The sequence below is a fragment of the Eptatretus burgeri genome, chromosome 8, assembly GCF_056783735.1.
Source record: "Eptatretus burgeri isolate ZD-2024b chromosome 8, Ebu_testis_v1, whole genome shotgun sequence".
NCBI classification, from domain to species: domain Eukaryota; kingdom Metazoa; phylum Chordata; class Myxini; order Myxiniformes; family Myxinidae; genus Eptatretus; species Eptatretus burgeri.
Window position 1 is genome coordinate 96,067,537 of NC_140968.1, and position 19,271 is coordinate 96,086,807.

Genomic DNA, 19,271 nt, shown 5'->3' on the forward strand with positions numbered 1-19,271 from the left:
ATACATACATATATATATATCGGGCGTATAAAAAATAGTGTGGTAGATATAAACATTAGAAAGGAAAAAATAACTTGCACCAAAATTTTTAACATTTTCACGCTGACGCTGATGCTCACGCTCACGCCGGGGGTATCGCTATAGCTCTCTGTTCTTTGAACAGGTGAGCTAAAAATGAAATGTTTAATTTTTAATATGTATTTATCTATGCCAAAGTGACGGGTCGTATAACAGAAGATCGTACAAAAAGGGGAAACATGGTAAAAAAATAAAATTGCACATTTTCACCAAGCCAGCCACCGCCCAACACATCGCATGATAACTGCGGGGCAATGCAGGCAAGTGGCCCCTGAATTTTGTTCAAGGTCAGGTCAGGTATGGGAGCATGCGCTAGAGCAGTGTGTCGCTGCATCCACTTTCCTCCGGTACTCCAGGGGCTCCGTCTGACAATCCCCCAGGCAGATTCCTCGTCCATCCCCATCTCCTTGAGATGCTGATCAACCTGCTGCAAAAACGAGGCACGTGTCGGCCCAATGGCCTCCTCCACTCAAGAGGCTCCCTCGCTGAGATAATCTGGTGAGCAAGATCAGCGTCAGGAAAACGAGCCACATGTCCATACAGCTACAGCTGACGCTCCCAGACTATGCTGGTCACAAATCTCATTTGAGTCATTCTCAGCAACCACTCGTTGGACACAAAGTCCAACCAGCGAGAGCCAAGGATTCTCCGAAGAGACCTGGTACCAAAAGAATCAAGTCTCCGTCTCAAATTCCTGGTCTCACATCCATAGAGCAAGGCTGGAAGCACCAACGACCTGAAGACTTGGACTTTCATCCTCCTGCACAGGAACTGGCAGCACCACACCCCATGATCCAGTGAATCCATGACTCCCAGGCCTGACCCAGACATCTGTTGACCTCTGGCTCACAGCCAGCAGAGACATGAATACCACTGTCAAAGCAAGTAAATCTCTCCGTGACCTCAACATCTTCACCACAAACAGGTACAGACAGGATAGCAGCATCCAAGATGTCATTGAAAGCCTGGATCTTCGTTTTGACCCAGGAAACCTGTAATCCCAGCAGCTCCAACTCCTCATTCAGCACCTTGAGGGCCCCCCAAGAGGATAACTATAGTCTCCACAAAGATGACTGCATCATCTGCGAAATTAAGGTCAGATCTCTTGACATTCCCAAATGATGTACCGCAGCTTGAGCTCTCTGACATCCTCCCCAGAATCCAGTCCATTCGAGTGCTGAAAAGTGTGGGAGCCAGTACACACCCTTGACGAACTCCAGTAACAACTGCAAATACGTCAGAGATAGCAGCACAATATCTCACAGCACTCTCAGTACCAGAGTACAGTTCAGACATCAGATCGATCAGTTTTGGTGGCACCCCAAGAAGACCAAGAATCCTCCAACATAAGCTGAAAGCAGCCCCTGCCGAAACTCTCGCCTGCATTTGGTGAGGACACGATGAGCAAGGATACGGTCAATCGTTGACCCCTTTAGTGTAAAGCCTGACTGCACTGGACACTGGTGCTCAAGGAGATGGTGCGAACCCTATCAAGAATTATCGGGGCAAAGACCTTGCCCGGCACTGAGAGCAGCGTCACACCTCTGAAGTTGTTGCAGTTTTGGCGATCACCCTTCCCTTTCCAGAGAGGGACAACAAGGCCCCCCTTCCAGTCAGTTGGGATGATGCCTGTGTTCCAGGCAGAGCACAGAACTGCATGCAACAACACGAGTGCAGCATTTCCACCAGCCTTGAGAAGTTCAGCATGGATGCCACAGATCCCAGGAGCTTTACCCCATTTCAACCGGTTCACCACAGCCTGTGTTTCCACAAACAAAGGTGGTCCACAGTTGATTGGAGGGTCAGCAATCAGGATTGTAACAACCCTGACATCCAACTCGACAGCTGGTGGATCAGCCAGGTGCAGCTGCTCAATGAAACCGGCCCAGCGGGCCTTCACTTCGGGCTTCTCTATCAAGAGCCCACCACCCTCTGCTGTAAAGGCCCTGTCACACCTTGACGTTTTAGCCAGCGTATGCCGACGTATGAAAAATTTGCCGAATACGCTGGCACACGTCGAATATGTTATGGGTAAGTTTTGTATACGTTAAGAGCACGCTGAAGCATGCTGGCATACGTCGTAGTACACCGAGTACGTCGACAAATTTTCAGCATGTTGAAAATTTTTCGACGTATGCCAGCGTATGACTCACACGTTCCGCATACGCTGGCCATAAGTTGTAGGCACGTTACACGATCGTTGACACACGTCGACACACGTTACTTGTAAGTTACTCATAAGTCGAAACACGTCGAGGTAATGTTTAGCGTCAATGTTCCAGACTCCTTGGTTTTTTATTTTCTTTCTTCGGCATGACGGTGATGTTGAAACTTCGATTTCTAGTGCGGTTATAATATAATATAATTAATAAGCTGCCGCTCAACGATTTAAATCATAACCGCACTAGAAATCGAAGTGTCAACATCACCGTCATGCCGAAGAAAGAAAAAAAAAACCAGGGAGTCTGGAACACTGACGCTAAACATTACCTTGACGTGTTTCGACTTATGAGTAACTTACAAGTAATGTGTGTCGACGTGTGTCAATGATCACGTAACATGCCTCCAACTTATGGCCAGCGTATGTGGAATGTGTGAGTCATACGCTGGCATACGTCAAAATATTTCAAGCATGTTAAAATTTGTCGAGGAGCTCGGCGTACTACCACGTATGCCAGCGTACTACGACGTATGCCAGCGTGCTCTTAACGTATACAAAACTTACCCATAACGTATTCAACATGTGCCAGCGTATTCGGCAAATTTTTAATTCGTCGGCATATGCTGGCTAAATCGTCAAGGTGTGACAGGGCCTTAGCAGCAGTACACCGAGGGACGGGCTTGGATGAACGCAATGCATGAATTCCCCCTGTAAGCCGAATGAGAATCACTTGACCACAGGTGATGCTCTACCCCCTTACAGATTCCTGGCACATAGGCCTCCTTGTTCACCCTTAGTGCATGTACAGTTTTATGCCTCAGCTCCCTGAACAGCTCAGCTCTGCCATTCAGCCTGGCCCTGCAACTCTAGGCAATGGTATCCAGTGTCCCTTGAGAGACAAAATTCTTCTTCGCCTTCCAGGGAGTTGCAAGACATCCACGGGCAACATAAAGGTCAGTGGTCTTGAAGGCACTCCACAACTCCTCAGGATCCCCCATAGCATTCAGACCCCCCAAATCTCCATTCAGCCTGTTCGCAAACTCCTCAGCTACCCTCTAATCCTTGAGCTTGCCAACATCCAGCCAAGGCTGGGATGGTACCATTCTGCAAGATTTAAGCTGCAACTTAAGAGTTGCTACAACAAGCCAGTGGTCACTATTGAGGAACTGAGCACTCCGGTAGACCCTGCAGTTCTGGATCATCCTCCAGCAATCATCAACGAGCACATGGTCAATCTCCTCTGCCACACCGCCAGTGTTGGAATACAAAGTCCAGCGATGAGCTTGTGGGTGCTGAAACCATGAACCAGCCATCTTCGTCCATGACTTCTTGCAAACTCAAGGAAATTAGTGCAATTCTGGGTCACAGTTCCAGACCCATGGGGACTAACACACATCTCATAACCATCCCCATCAATTCCAGTCGATGGATTGAAATCCTCCAAGACAAGAAGAGTATCTCGCCTGGGGCAATGATCAACCACAAACTCGAGCGTGGTATAGAATGCGTCCTTCACGGTGAGATCACTCGCCTTAGTCGGAGCATATACAGAGACCAGGGAAATGACACCCAAGGAGTGATGAATCCTTCTCTCATAATACGCTCGTTGACCAGCGTTACTTAAATTATCATTGGAGTCAGCTTATTGGACACAGCTATCGCAACTCCTTGGGCATGGTAACCATCAGAGCGACCAGACCAATAATAGGTGTAACCACCCGCCATGATCTCACCACAATCCGTTCTCCGAACCTCAGAGAGTGCTGCAATAGCAATGTCCAAACACTTGAGCTCAGATGATAACAGAGACAGGTGATCTCCTCTCTTAGGGAAAGTACATTCCAGGCACCCACCCGAAGGGACTGCCTCAGATTAACCAAAGGAGACCGCCGACTGGTGGACAACACCTCAGCACCATCCAGACAAACTCTCCCGCAATCTGACCCGGGAATGTTAACCCGTGGTTTCCCTATCATCAAAGATTGGGGATCCGGAAGGCTTTGCCCCAATCCCGTCATCCATTGAGCTGCCCTGCAAAGGGAAGCTGCACAAGAGGTACTCCCACGGAGTGGGTTTTCAGATTTTTTGTGCTTTTGGAATGTTTTGCGGAATGAAGGATTTTACCGTGGCAAGAGTGCAAATCCTGCCACCTACCTGCGAATAAAAAGTAACCCAACTGCAGGATGATGTTTGCAGATACAGTTGGGCACTAGATATGGATGGCCGTTGGCTCACAAAGAGCTCCTCCGCCCTTTGACAGGTTTTGTTCTTCATCCTGCTGGGTTTCCATATCATTCACTCTCCTCACCAGGAAATTTGGTGGGGGAGACGGTTTCGTCACCGACAATCTGACCATGCAACAGGTTAGTACAGGTTTACATGGTACCTGTAGCAAGTCACAGATCTCATCTGACCTGACCTGACCAGTCGATCATTCAAGTCGATTGTTAAAGTCGATCGTTCAACTCGATCGCTATACAGTACTCAGTGCCAGTGCGAATATTTTAGAGCGCTCGCTAAGTGGCTTAAGCACTCAAGGAAGCACGCTAATAAAATGGTTGAAAAGGGTCGGCTTGCTTACAAGCAATTAGCGATCGCTGATCCATCATATTAAACACCTCCCGGAGATGCCCAAAATGTCAAACAATATCCAAATTGGCCAAATGAACACTTATTTTAGCAGTCGGAACTGCTGCTAAGTTCAACTCTGGAGCTTAAGTTTTGTTATTCAGCATAGTTTTAGAGATTCTTGAGGTTATGGCATGTGTGGAAGTGAAGTAAAACCACGAAAGCTGGCATCTCTGGGTGTTTATAAGCATTACAATGTATCCAGCGATTCGTCAGTATGATGATCACTGATCAGGCATTCAATGGAGTGAGTGAGGAAAGTGAAAAAAACCGATCGTTTGGAAATCGTTGTGGCCTTTTCCAAGTCAAGGCATTGTTGAGCATGCAAAAAAAACAATGGTGAATTAAGACCCCATCAAAGGATAGTGAAGTGTCCAAGGATGCGCATGATAAAGGATATAATTAAATAAGGCCATTAATTATGTTCAAAAGGCATTTTTAATTAACCCAAATACCCAATTTTCACTCATGCACTCCCTTGGAGTGCCCTCAGCATACATGCAAAGTTTCAGGCCACTAGGTTTCATGGTTTTGGAGTTATGGAGGAGTGACACACACTGACTGACACACTGACACACTCTGACATTTATTAGTATAGATAACCGAGCAAGAGAACAGGAACACCACATTGACACGAATGAAAAAAACCCTTCATGCGACAGCATTTGCCAAACTTGAAGCATATATTTAAGAGACAAAGGAGGATGGGAGCGATGTCAGTCTTTAAATTGTCAGATCTTGTGAAATTGTACGAGCCTGGTGTTGGCACAGTGGTTAGGGCAGCGGCTTGGGATCCAAGAGGTCCTGAGTTCAAGTCCCGTTGAGCCACTGAATTAATACACCAGGGGGTTGACTCAGCCTGTCATCCTTCCGAGGTCGGCGAAATGAGTACCAGTGTACTGGGCCGGTGTATACCCCGGTTAAAATAGGTGTACCATATCCCTGTGTCGTAAGAGGCGACCAGGGTTGCGTCAAGAAGGGCATCCGGCGTAAAAAACATATGCCAAATCACTATGCGGATCATACGGATGATCTGCTGTGGCGACCCCTTACGGGAGCAGCCGAAAGAAGAAGAAGAAGATCTTGTGAAATTGTACATGGCATGGTTACAGCAATTGGGAGTGATAGTACCAGAGAGAATCAATTCATCCGAACTTGAAGATTCTGCAGCATATTCTCCACCTCAAGGCACGCAATAAAGGCAGGTATGTTAAACTAGCTTTCGAGCATGACATTGTAGATTCCCTTGACATCTCTAGTCAGTTTAACCAGGCCAAGGATTCATTTCATGTCAACAAAGCTGCTCAAACAAATTGTCAGGAAACAGATATTTAAAATTGTACAGAAATTTGTTGGGTAATTTACTCCTAGTTTCCAGAAGGATTCTGTACTTGCATCATGACTGGCATTGGCCAGTATGATTTTGGAAAGACCAACTATCACAGATCAAAGAAGCAAAACAGTCATGGAAATAATGCAGCACTGGCACTGTAGCTGTCGGCAAAAAGGTGAGGCGTGTTGTAGAACGAGAAACACCAGTAACACTAACCCGTCATCCACGCACAAACATGAAAGCATGATCTCATGGACAAACTCTACCATTTAGGCTTGTGTGTTTCATATGATAGGCTGTTGAAAATATCAACAAATATGAGAAACAGTCTGGTTTCACATCCTGCAGCTTTGAGGAAGCAGATACCAGGATACTGCTCCATGTGTCTGACACTGTCAACAGTAGGCTGTCTCATATAATGGTACAGAGAGTTGACAATGATGTTGTGATGCTCTGAGTAGTGAATGTACATACACTTCAAGTTGATGAACTCTGGGTTGCATTCAGCACTGGGAAGCATTTGCGGTACTTACCAATACATGCAATTGCAGACTCACTTGGACAAGAGAAGTGTGATGCAGTACTATTTTTCCATGCAGTAATGGAATGTTATACTGTTTCTTCATTTTGTAGACGTGATAAGAAGACTGCATAGGAAATCCGGTGGGCAAACCCAGTAATAACACCTGTATTCCAATGCCGATCATCGATGCCAGCAGAGATCACAGATGAAGACTTCAGAGAGCTTGAATGGTTTTGTTCCGCTTTTCAATCGGACGTGTTCTTTGAGTGAAGTGAATCAAGCTTGACAGGTGCTGTTCTTAAAGAGCACACGTTCATTGGAGAACATCTCCCATCTCAAACTGTCCTTCAAGAGTACATAAAGTGGGCTGTCCTCAAAGCTGGATATATCTTGGAGAAAGCAACTTGACCTTCAATGTCAAGAATTTTGCGGCTGGAAGACTTGTAAGCATGGGTGGACCCCCTAATGGACAACCTTGCCTGAGGCATCAAAAGGTGTGTCAGGAACGCATTCTTTGCAGCTGCAAAAAGGCTTGCCATGGCTTTTGTAAGCGTTTCAAGACCAGGCTGCCATGCACTTTCCTGTGCTACTGTGCTGGCAACTGCCATCATCAGGATTCATATGGATATGATCATAATGTATATTCAGTTAGGGTTAGGGTAAGATAATTACATGATAATTGATAATTCCATGATAAATATGTTTATTAGCTTCTTGTGACCTGTCCAGGATTGTGCCCAAATAGCCAAGGAGACTGTTTAGGCAGCACCAACACTCTGCACAGAGTATGGTCCCAATGGATGGATAGATTAGCTTCTTGAAAATGGCAAACATTTTGATGATTTTCCCACTGGTTACTAAACATTTATACAGTATTCCACATGTAATAAATTACATGTCCACCAAATTGCATGTTTCTGTCTTCATGAGAACATAACTCCATAAAGATTGGAAATGAGCTCGTTGTTATACATTTGGTGGTCACCTTAGAAATGGTGGCCACTTTGATGGAGTTCTCATTGGTTGATATATTCTGGGTACCAATAATTTCCAATTACACATATAACAAAGTACATTTCCACCAAATTTCATGTTTCTACCAGGATTTGAAGAATTAAGGTAAATTTGGCAGGTTAACTGTTGTACTGAAATGTATATTGTAGTGGGCCCCGGGCTAGTTTATATGTCAACGGCTCGAAGGACAGAGGGGAGGACTACCACAGGGAGGTCACCCCCCAAAGAGGAAAAAAACTGTTTGTTGTTGATATTTTTTTGGACGGGGCAAACTGTTGAAAAACAGTTGATGCGCATGTGGAGTGTGATGTGTGGTGATTTGAGTGTTTGTGTGTGAGGGGTTCATGTGGAAGATAAGACAGTAGCTGGGTGCATGGGGACCGATTGGCATTCTGATTATGAATGCACTGCCCTGACAAATCAGGGCAGCAGGGAAGAGTAGGGAAGATTTGGACCCCCATCTTAGATTTGGGGGTACAACCACTGTGAAGAGGCACCTCCAATAGTTGTACAGTGATGGTTGAATCACGTGGTAATCACGGGGCTGTACTTTCAATCATTTTGTGGAGACATGAGGCCAAACTAGACTCACTCAATCTACATTAAGTGCAGTGGGTTTCATAATGTGACTTTAATTTCTTCTTACCTCTCTCCTTCTTTTTCTTGCTTCTTTATTGATTATGGAGCTTGGTTTCCACCCCAGTATGTAGTACATGTACATCACCTAATGGGGGCACGTGGATATCAGAACCATATTAGCACATGATTCTTCAATTGATAAGTTTTTCCTTTGTCTACAATTTTGGAAATATAACTTGGCTGATACACATCATAATTTATAATCAGTGTCTGTCTCTGTCTCTGTCTCTGTCTCTGTCTCTGTCTCTGTCTCTGTCTCTCTCTCTCTCTCTCTCTCTCTCTCTCTCTCTCTCTCTCTCTCTCTCTCTCTCTCTCTCTCTCTCTCTCTCTCTCTCTCTCTCTCTCTCTCTCTCTCTCTCTCTCTCACACACACACACACACACACACACACACACACACACACACACACTCACACACACACACACACACACACACACACACACACACACACACACACACACATATCAATGCATCCCGATAATGTACCTGCCGACGAGAAAGAAGGAGGTGGCGGCCTGATGGAACTCAATCAAGTGCACAGAGTGACGACTATAGAATTAGCAGAGTAAGTGAAAAGTTCAACAGACTACCAAATACGATTTATACACAAGCATGAAAACAAGCCATAAAAGATATCTCTCACTCACCTTGCAAAAAACTTCGAAAAACAGGTTTGAGTTGATATCACACACCAAACAAAAACAACAACATATCCAGCCCCAACGATTGTAAAAAAGTCAAAAGAAAAATACAAGACAAAATATCAACAGATATATTGTGACAAATGGGAGAAAGACAAAAGAGCAGGGAAATATAAAAAGGGTTTGACAAATTGGCGAGAGACAAAGAAGGATCACTGGAAAGAAGAGGTCAGCTCAATTGGGCCAGAGAACGAACCATTATACAGGAAATGGCCAAGACCAAGGACACCACATGAATGGCTTTAAAAAAAGACATGGTAGGACTGTGTCAATCAGACAGGTGTAGATTTTGCAAGGTATAAACGTAAAGTGTGAGCCCCCTCCTATCGGGATGTAAAAAACATTCATGTCAGACCAGCTGTACACACAAAGGCACAACAAGGTATGCAGAGTAATCCACTGGTACATCTGTAGAAATTTCAATATCCTAGTTCCACAAAACCCATGGAAATATGAACCAGAAGCAATCACTGAAAATAAGGAAGCAATACTCATGTACGACATGATGATCCCATCGAGCGTGAACATAGAAAACAAAGCATTGTGACTGGACATAGTACTCAGATACAAAAAAGGAAAATAAGGCATTGCTAATTGAGATTTCAGTACCCAGAGATTTTGGTCAAAATAATGCTGAAATCAAGAAAATGACCAAATATTAAGACCTTAAGAATGAAGTGAAAAGATACTGGAAGCTGAAGAATGCCAAAATTGTATCAGTGATCATTGGAGCAATGGAAATGATAACGAAGAACCTTACAAAGATCCTACAAACCATCTCTGGGAACATTACCACAAAGAAACTACAGTTGGAGGCTGTCTGGAACTTAGTGGAGATCCTTAAAAGAGCCCTTGGAATACAACTCTGAGAATAACAAAACTTCACAACTTCGGCCATTAATCGAAATCCTTCTCGTGAAACACCCAAAATCCAGAATCACTGCTCACCACCACTCATTCATTCATTCCTCTTTTTCTCCCTGCCTGTGGAACTGTAAAAGTAAAATAATTAATCCTATCTTGTTAAATGTGTATAATATGCAACACCAACAATTTATGGATAGATAAAGTAATAGTCATGTGATCCACAGAGCTTTCTATCGCAAAGCATTGGTGTTCTGTATAAAATCATGCAATCATGGGATTGGCACTCTTTGTTCACAAATTACTAACTCATTTCTTACTGAAAGCTTTCAAATACTTTTAAATAATGTGGAGGTATAAAATGTTGTAAAGCATTGTAATTGGCTAAAGTCATTTTGTTACCATATAACGAATTGTTCTCCAGAAAGCATCATGGGTAAAGGCACTAACCCAGAGTTGAGGATAAAGCTTGAAAGTGCTTGCAGCATAAAACATGCTTATCATGTGCTTCACAAGGAGGAAAGGCAGACCTCATTAAGCTTGCAACATGGACTGCCTTCGGCTTGTGGGTTTCTTTTGTTCTGTTCGTCTCAAGGTTTGCTTGTAAATGACAACCCACAAATAGGTGGGGGTAGAATTAGAGCCAGTTGAGAACAGTCATTAAATCACTCCACAAAATCACCTGCTGGAGAGTCAAGGTTAGCTTCAAAAAGGAGTAGGTGAGCAAGCAGGGCTCCATTGAGGACAGCAGATAACTCCAATCATGGCAAAGATAAATGATGCTTCAGTGCAATGTGGGATCTTGCCAGGGCAAAGTTAGATCACACCATGGTCATCCTTAGTATAAATGGAGGTAACAGAACTGTATATTCGTTCGGAAGCATCGCAGAAGATGAGAAGAGTATGGGTGGAAGTAGAAGGATCAGTTGCAGGTGGGTGATAGCATCTTGGGAACCAGACCTGTGGAAGATCGGGTAACTCACATTGCCAGGTGAACCATTCATCTTGAATGTCCCCAGACTCAATCGGAATGCGCCAGCTCATCAGAGTCTTCCACAGGTCTTGAACCAGCACTTTAGCTCTTACGGTATGAGTTGCAAGAGAGCCGATGGGATCATACTGGCTGGGAAGAATCTTGTAGATGACTCTTAGTTAGGTGCTCATATTTGATGGGTCGGTACTTGAATGTTCACTGCTTTGAATGGCAGTTCCAGCAGAAACTGAGTGTGGACTCCAGAGCATCTCCCTCACGGATATATGACAACAGTTCACAACTCTTCAGACGTGCTTCTGGAGGAAGATGCTTCACCACTGATGATATGTTGCTGGCCCATTGCCTGATTTTGAAGCCTCGAGAGTAAAACACCTGTCTTATTTTGTCAATCAACTGATTTGTTTGTGAAACTGCAGATAAAGTGTTGAAGCAGTTATCAACATAGAAGGCTATGTTGACCGAGTTAACAATGTCTTCCTTGCCTCCTTTGTTGTTATGGACATGGATTTGTAACGCAAAGGAAACACAGTGTGGTCTGCATGATGTTACGAAAGGGAGGACTTGCCATTCATAAACATCAGGGAGGTTATCTCACTTCAAATCGGGCCATAGGAAATAATGCAATGGTCTATACTCTGGGAGTGGACACACCTAGTGGAATGTAGCCTTTATTTCACCTGAGATTGCAACATATGTTACCTGAAGTGGAGTAAAACAACTCGTAAAGAAGGGCCCATCACCGTTCCTAGGAGCAGGTGTTCATTGAGCATCAGGCCTTTAGACTGGAACAAGCAGTTGAAGACTAATCCATGCTTCTCATTGTGTCATACCACATGGTGGGGAACAAACCAGATTATTTTTAAGTGTCAGCCTCTGCATCACTCAATTTCTTCATTAAGCCGACATCAACTAGTTTCTGAATCTGTTCAGAATGGATCTGACCAAGGTCTGGATGCTTTGAGAGATGTCTTTCAGAGGGTTTCAGGTGAAGGAGGACCGCTTCCTTGGTTGCTGCGAAGTGTGTTCCATCACAAGGATGGATGGATTAACGGTGTAGCATAACACTGCACTCCATTTACCCCGATTCTAGTCGTTCTATATTCCCGGAGTCGGATAGCTTGCTGTTCCTGCTTGGACCAAGTTGTGTGTTTTCCATTGGAGAACGGTAAGTTGTCAGTCTGCCAAAGTCTCTCCACATTTCTCAGTAGGTCTATTGTTGAAGACATAATGGTAGTAATCAAGCAATATTGCTGAATTGCCATTTGTCAGAGTACACTGGGCAGTCCTTGTGGTGATCAGCCTCGGTTGGTATAAACTGCCACTGGAGCACCCTTTGGGCTGAAACGTACAGGTTGTGTTGGTGGGATGATGCGAGTGTAATTAGACCCGATTAGTTGGTTGAACTTTCTCAATGAGAGGAAGTGGTGGTCCACCTCGGTGGGGATACTGCCTCTGAAGAGTGGCCCCTGGAGAAGAAAACTCAGAAAGGTGCAGCATAGTGGCAGTAAATGCTCCATCGATCATGTAGCGCTGGGGTCCTCGACTGATGATTTATAAAACCTGACTGAAGCACCGGGACATTGTACTGGATATTCACGTACTGTCTTGAGCAGTATTGTTACAGGTTTACCCACACGGTTCACCTGCTCCATTGTTAAATCCAAGGGCATTGACCTCTCCGCTGATCATCTAGGACGCATAGGTTTCTATGGTCTCATATGGGGGGAGGTTGTTCAAAACAGTCCTTTTGGAGAGACATAGTGAGAGTGTGAGATTTGTCAGGATTGAAATACATGTTCCACGTGTTGACCCAGTTTGTGACTTTTCCCACATCTGCAGAGAGCGAAGATGCTGCTGCTTGCAGATCTGAGGGATTACAGATGGTACGGCAGAGGGTGGAGTCATCAGCAAAGCGATAAAGAGGATTTTCCAGAGTCAGAGAGATCATTGATGAAAACCAGAAAAAGAACAGGGCCCAGAACGCTACCTTGAGGAACTCCAGCCTGGACAGGAAGACGGGATGAGAGAACTCCATTTAGGGCCACACGTTGGCTGCGACAGGAGAGGATGTCTGCGAGCTCTGAGTGGAGATGGCCTTGGATACCATAGGAAGATAGTTTGGTGAGCAGGGCAGGGTGCCAGACTGTGTCAAAAGCATGCGATATGTCTAGGGATATGGCTCTGATTTCATGTCGAGCATTGAGTACCTCCATCCATTGTTGGGAGAGCAGAATCAGCATATCCAGGATAGAGTGACCTGGTCTGAAACCAAATTGTTGATCGGAAATCAAGCCATTGGAGAAGAGGAAGGATTTAATGTCTGAAGCGATGATGGATTCCATAACTTTGCTGATGATTGGGAGAAGGCTGATTGGTCTGCAGTTGCAGGGGTATGTTTTTGCACCTTTCTTATGCAGGGCAGTGATGTTTGCTGATTTCCAAGCAGATGGCAGATGACCTTGAGCAAATGAGAGGGTGAATAGAACAGAGAGGGTGAGCAAGACCTGAGGAGCAGGTTTTTAGTACATGTGGACTGATGCCGTCTGAACCAGTTGCAGAATCTGAGACGAGGTTTGACAGCAAGCTCTCCACCTTGTCAGAAGAAAAGGAGACAAAGTGCAGGGACAGTTGGTTGCGACTGGATAAGGTGGCCACAGAAAGTGATGGGTTTCGGACACAATATTTTGATGCAAACACCGAGTTTCGGCATTCAGTCTTTTCACGTGCGGTATCAGCAGTCCGGCCATTTGAGGAAAGGGAGGGGATGGAGGGGAAAATACACCAGAAACAGATTTGATTAGATGCTACAAGGATTTGGAGGAGGGAGAGAGGTTTGAGAGTGCAGACCTGAGATTGGAAAGATGTTGTTTTCTGTCTCTCCTGAGGGTAGATACACACTTGTTCTGAGCTTCATGGAAGAAACAGATTGTCCTCAGTTGGGTTTGCTTTGCATGAGGCAAAGGCAAGTTGTTTCAGGACAACTGCCTAACCACAAGCTTCAGGAAAGCATAGGCGGGAGGAAGGGTCGGACAACTGAAGATGAGAGGGGATAAATCTGTGCATGAAAGAAAGCAAGTTTCTTCGAAAGAATTCTCAGGATGAGTTGATGTTCGAGAAAGTAGCGATGGGAGACCAGTCTAGAAGTTTGATGGCTGCTTGGAGACCCTGCCAGTCAGCCTGAGTGAAATGCCAGACTTGACGGCGGTGCGGTGGTTCTCTGATAACAGCCAGAGAGATGTCCACTTTAACAAGGACGTGGTCAGAAGAACCGATTGGAGTGGAGGAAGAACAGCAGATATTTTCAGGGAAATTTGTCAAAATCAGATCCAGAAGAGATAGGGTACCGTTGGTTAAGATCCGGGTCGGGAAGTTGACCGATTGAGTCAGTCCCAATGAGTCGCAGAGTCTTTTGCTGAAGTGCCATGACAGGTGGGAGAGGTACCCACACCCAGCCTACTGGCATGATGACAATTGAAATCACCACATATGAGGAAGAGAGAGTTCAGATGAGAATATAGAAGTTGGTCCATGTTCTCGGATGGTGAGGTGGAAATTGAGTCATCACTGTTTGGTGGACGGTACATACACATATAAAGATGAGGTGGGAGTGGAGGGGAAGCCGTAGCCAGAGGTTTTCCTGGGGATGTGGGGGAGTGAAGGCAGTGCATGGAGAGTGAGGAATAGTCTTTGATGAAGAAAGCAACTCCTCCACCAGGATGAGGCTTCGGTCTGTCATACCAGAGGAGGGAGTAACCAGGAGGAGATACAAGAGAGTCAGAGACGTCTTGAGGGAGGAAAATTTCTGTTAGGCAGATTATGTCTGGTTTGTCAGTCGCAACCTGTGTGGAAAGATCTGTAACGTTTGAGCGAAGGTCCCGGATATTTGAGGTCCACACTGTTCATGAAGAGGGAGGGGAGGAGGCTTTGGGTGCAGGGGATGGAAGGGGAGGAGGAGGGTAGGACAAGGGAGCAGGGGGGGAAGTAAGGAGGGTTGTTGAAAGTGTGGGGGATTGCAGAAGAGCTAGGGGAGGGGGTGGTGGATGAGGAGGAGAAAAGGCTCTGTGGTTCTGGGGGAGAGAGGGGACAAGAGAGGAGGAAGAAGGCAGTTGAAGATTTGAGGAGGTGGTGTGATGAGATGGAGGTGAGAGGGCAGGGGAAGGAGGCAGCTTTGTGGATGTGTGTGGGGGGGGGGGTGGGGGGCAACTTTGAGAAGGGTGAGTGAGGTAGGTGAATGGTGGGAGAAGGGTGATTGGGGAGAGTTGAGGGATAAAGGTGAGGGGGAAGTTTTTGAGAAAGGTGAGAGGGAAGCTTGGAGGGAGAAGAGTGGGATGGTTGCTTTGAGAGGGAGGGGTGAGAGGGGTGAATTGGCACTGAAGTTGGAAAAAAAGAATGGTTGATGGAAAGCAAACAAGCATAGCAAACTGGGTTTAAAAAAAATAAATTTTAGTTCGGAAATGCGATTAAAGACATCTCTTGAGGAATCCAATGAATTGCGAATTAAGAGCATGGAGAGAAGAAACATTGTAACAGTTGGACTTTTTAGACAAGGTATGAAGGAGAGGTCGAATTGAGAGCAGTCTGTTGAAGTATAAAAAGACACTTAATTTTTCCACAGACACTTAATCTCATTTGCAAATGAAAGCAATTTAACAAACTATTTAGAGATGATTACATCACTCCGAGTGATTAGTCAGATGATGTCATTAGTGATTTTGACTGCTGCCTGGTCTTATTGATGGCACACTGTACCGCCTTTACCTTTTCAAATGTAGTTCATAGTCACTGAAAAAAAAACAAAAACAGGATAATAGCTCCCTAGGATTAAGGTATGAAAAAGAGGAAGGGGGTGTCTTCATTGAGCATTCTGTAATATTTTCGGGGGTGTCTGTTGAAGTGTTACGGAGTGTTCGTGGGGGGGCAAAAAAAAGTCAGATTTGGGCAAAAAAATGTATTATATAATCTTCGAATCCCCCCTCCCCCTCCTCCCCCTGCAAGTCTGAAGGATGAGGAATGTCACTGCAGAGCGTGGAGTCATCAGCAAAGAGATAAAGAGGATTTTCCAGAGAGTCAGAGAAGTCATTGATGAAGATCAGGATAGGACCCAAATATCAGGATAGGATCAGGGTTCAAAGCACTGCCTTAGGGCACTCCAGCCTTGACAGGAAGAAGAGATGGAAGGATTCCATTGATAGCAACGCTTTGGCTGGATGTCAGTAATGATGATGGAGGAAGTCAGAAAGCCATGTGTGGAGTTGGCCTTGGATGCCAAAGGCAGAGAGTTTTGAGAGTAAGGCAGGATGCCAGACTGTATCAAAAGCACGAGATATGTCCAGAGAAATGGCCCTGATCTCATGTCTGACATTTGGGGCCTCCATCAATTGTGGGGTGAGTATAAGACAAATGTCCAAGGTAGAAACAGCATGTCTTTTCCCCCCTTTCTTTGCCCATTTCCATACCTTTCTCAACCTTCATTTTACTTTTCCCAATGTATGCACTTATGTGAGATAGATGCCTGAAAAGTCAAATTGTGTTCTTTTGAAGAGGAAGTTTGAATCCTATATCAGGTCGATTCATACATAGCCAAGTCACCAGCTTTGTCAAACAAATAATGAATGTGGTCTGTCAATGAGTAAAGCAACTGAATAGCCTTTAGTGTGAACCTCACCTGTGACCAGCGTTTCTTGTGCCGAATGAGATCTTTGTCCTTTAGGTGCACATACAGCTTGTTGTTGTAAGGCATCTTGAACACCAGTCGTGCCCCATATTTGGTTTTCATCAACTTTCCATGATAGTTGAGAGGTATATTTGGCCTCTCACTTTCTGGAATGCCCATGCCATTCCTTAATTCTTCATATTTTTGCTGTTGAAATATCCTGCAGTCAACAAGAAATTTTCACAAGCACCACTGTAGCAGGTTTTTGAACAATATTAATATTAAACCTTTCACTTCGCTGATGGTAGTTGAACAACATTACTTATATACTGTATGTCACAATATAGTTATGCAGGTTATTGACAGTCAATATTTGTAATTTATTTTATTCCAAAAACTTTTTTTGTATACCTTGTCGAGGCTCGTATGAGAGCGAACACACAACACACAGCAAGGGGGGCATGAGACAAGGGGGGTGGGAGAGGGAAAGACAAAACAGTGGGGAACAGAGACATTAGGAGATCTGTGGAAGGGAGAGGGATGGGGTGGGGTACACAGGGTATGTAACATGGACATTACAGGGACTTTCAGCAAGGAAAGCATGGAATTTGAAGGAGGTGGGTTTTGGGTGGATTAACAGGGGTAGAAAAGATCGGGGTTTTGGATGGAGGAAGATAAGAGGTGGTAGTGAACATCTGTTTTGAAGGCCTGGAGGAAATAATAGGATTGAACAGAGTGTGGGAGTTTATTCCAAAGGCGGGGAGACATAGGAATGAAAGAGTGAAGGTGAACAGTGATTCGTGATTTTGGTAGTTTTACCAGAAGGGGGTTGTTGGCGGACCTTGAGCACCCTGCGGAAATATGGTGGGGACATATCGCAGACAGTGCGCGGGGGGGGGGGGGAGGCGAGACCGGAGAGGAGATGGTAGAAGACAGAAAGACCACCGACCTGCCTGTGGTGAGAGAGTGAGAGGCCCAAAGACAGCTTCATCGCGGTAGATAGCGTGAAGCCAAGAAAGGTGAGAGGCAGGAGCTCCAGCCCAGAGGGGAGAGCAGTACTCCATCAGGCTGCAGATGAAAGCTTTGTATGTGGGCAGGAGCTCAGGTGTGCCAAGAAAGGACCTACTATACTATACTATCTACTGTATACTGTATACTATATACTATATACTTTTTTTTTGAAGTTGAAAAAAGCAATTCTCATCGAGTCATGAATAATACACCACTGTCAAGGCCAAGCCGAGTGCTGGATGTTACACCACTAGACTTCAGTAATGAAGGCCCAGATGTAACACCACGTAACTACACCGCCATCTTATTAAAGCCGTCATCCCAACGTCTAGCGCTTGGTATTCAGTCCATCACCTACCGACATCACATCGTCAGAGTCTGATATATGGGTTATGGTGTTCAACTGTCATCAGCGTAGCAACGGGACGAGTTGAGTGCTGGATGCTGGCTAGGATGATGTGCATGGCTGTCTAGGCCTAGCCAAGTGCTGGACGTAACGCCATAATGATGTTCCACAGAAGAGAGTGACATTCAGATGGAGAAATCCAGATACATTAATACGGTATATGTACAATGATAAAAAATTTTTTGAAACAACAGTGACTTAAATTTTTTTTTAATCCAGCAACTGGGTGAATGCACGTTATGAAGTATTAATATAAATATGCTGGTATTTAAGTTTAAAATATTTCAAAAAACATTCTTATTGCTTTATTTAAAGGTTATATATTGCATTATAAAGTTTGAAAATCTGACCATCCATCATTGCAGGAAGTTTAACTGAAAATGACCTCCACAACAATAATTCAAACATACATGCACACAGCGCACATCAATTTGTGATAAATAAATATATTATGATTTGAAGAAGAAAATCAAAAAGTATCATTTTAAAATTTGCACATCAATGAAGCAAAGAACAAAAGTGCAATTTTATCACCAAAGTGTGTTAATCAAATTGATTTCTTCAATAGCACATTTCATTCAGTTAAGGATCTCAAAGCAATTTGGTGCAAGAAAAACTTGATAGTAAAAATTCACAAAATAAGTGAAAAAAGATAAGATTTTGAAAAGGAAAAGAAAAATAAAATGAGAAAAAGCAAATTAACAAACGGAAACTGCAAAGAGGTGGAGTTTCAAGAGGGATTTAAAAAGCGTACTTTAAGCGGCTGTGTGAATTTTAAAAGGCAACAAATTCCAAATTTTCGGAGCATATCAGCTGAAAGCATGATCCCCAATATGTCTCCATCCTTCTCTCTCTGCAGACCTGGATAAAATCACAAGCTGGTCAAACACTTTGAGTAGGTCTTTCAATACTGACAAATCTCACAATGTCTCTCCAAAAGGACCGTCTGGAACCCCCCCCCACCCCCAACTACTTTCTTAACAATCCTCTTGAAGAAGTCCTTTCATTAAAGCTTTTGGGCCACACTATCTGTCATGATCTTTCCTCTGGGAAAGCCACATTTCCAAGCTGCCCTCCAAAGCCAGTTGTTGATTAGGCATCCTCCATCGTGCAAAGTCCTTCCTTGGAGCACCTGAGCTCTTGACCACATAGAAAGCTTTCATCAACAGCCTGATGGAGAACTGCTCTCCACTCTGGGGTGGTGCTGCAGCCTCACACCTAGCTTGGCTTCTCGCTGTTGAAACCAAGGCTTTTAGGATCATTGTT

At 44.6% G+C, this 19,271-nt stretch overlaps 1 protein-coding gene across 1 annotated transcript in view; it reads right to left on the bottom strand.

Annotated features, from left to right (window-relative positions):
* The window catches only part of LOC147022328 (chitin synthase chs-2-like), a gene marked incomplete at its 5' end in the record, with an annotated part of 284,439 nt that overhangs the window by 77,210 nt on the left and 187,958 nt on the right, over positions 1 to 19,271 (bottom strand). The window contains 2 exons of the mRNA XM_085890495.1: positions 8,384 to 8,461; positions 16,601 to 16,808. Of these exons, the coding sequence (XP_085746621.1) occupies positions 8,384 to 8,461; positions 16,601 to 16,808 (286 nt within the window). The remainder of the gene's footprint in view (positions 1 to 8,383; positions 8,462 to 16,600; positions 16,809 to 19,271) is intronic.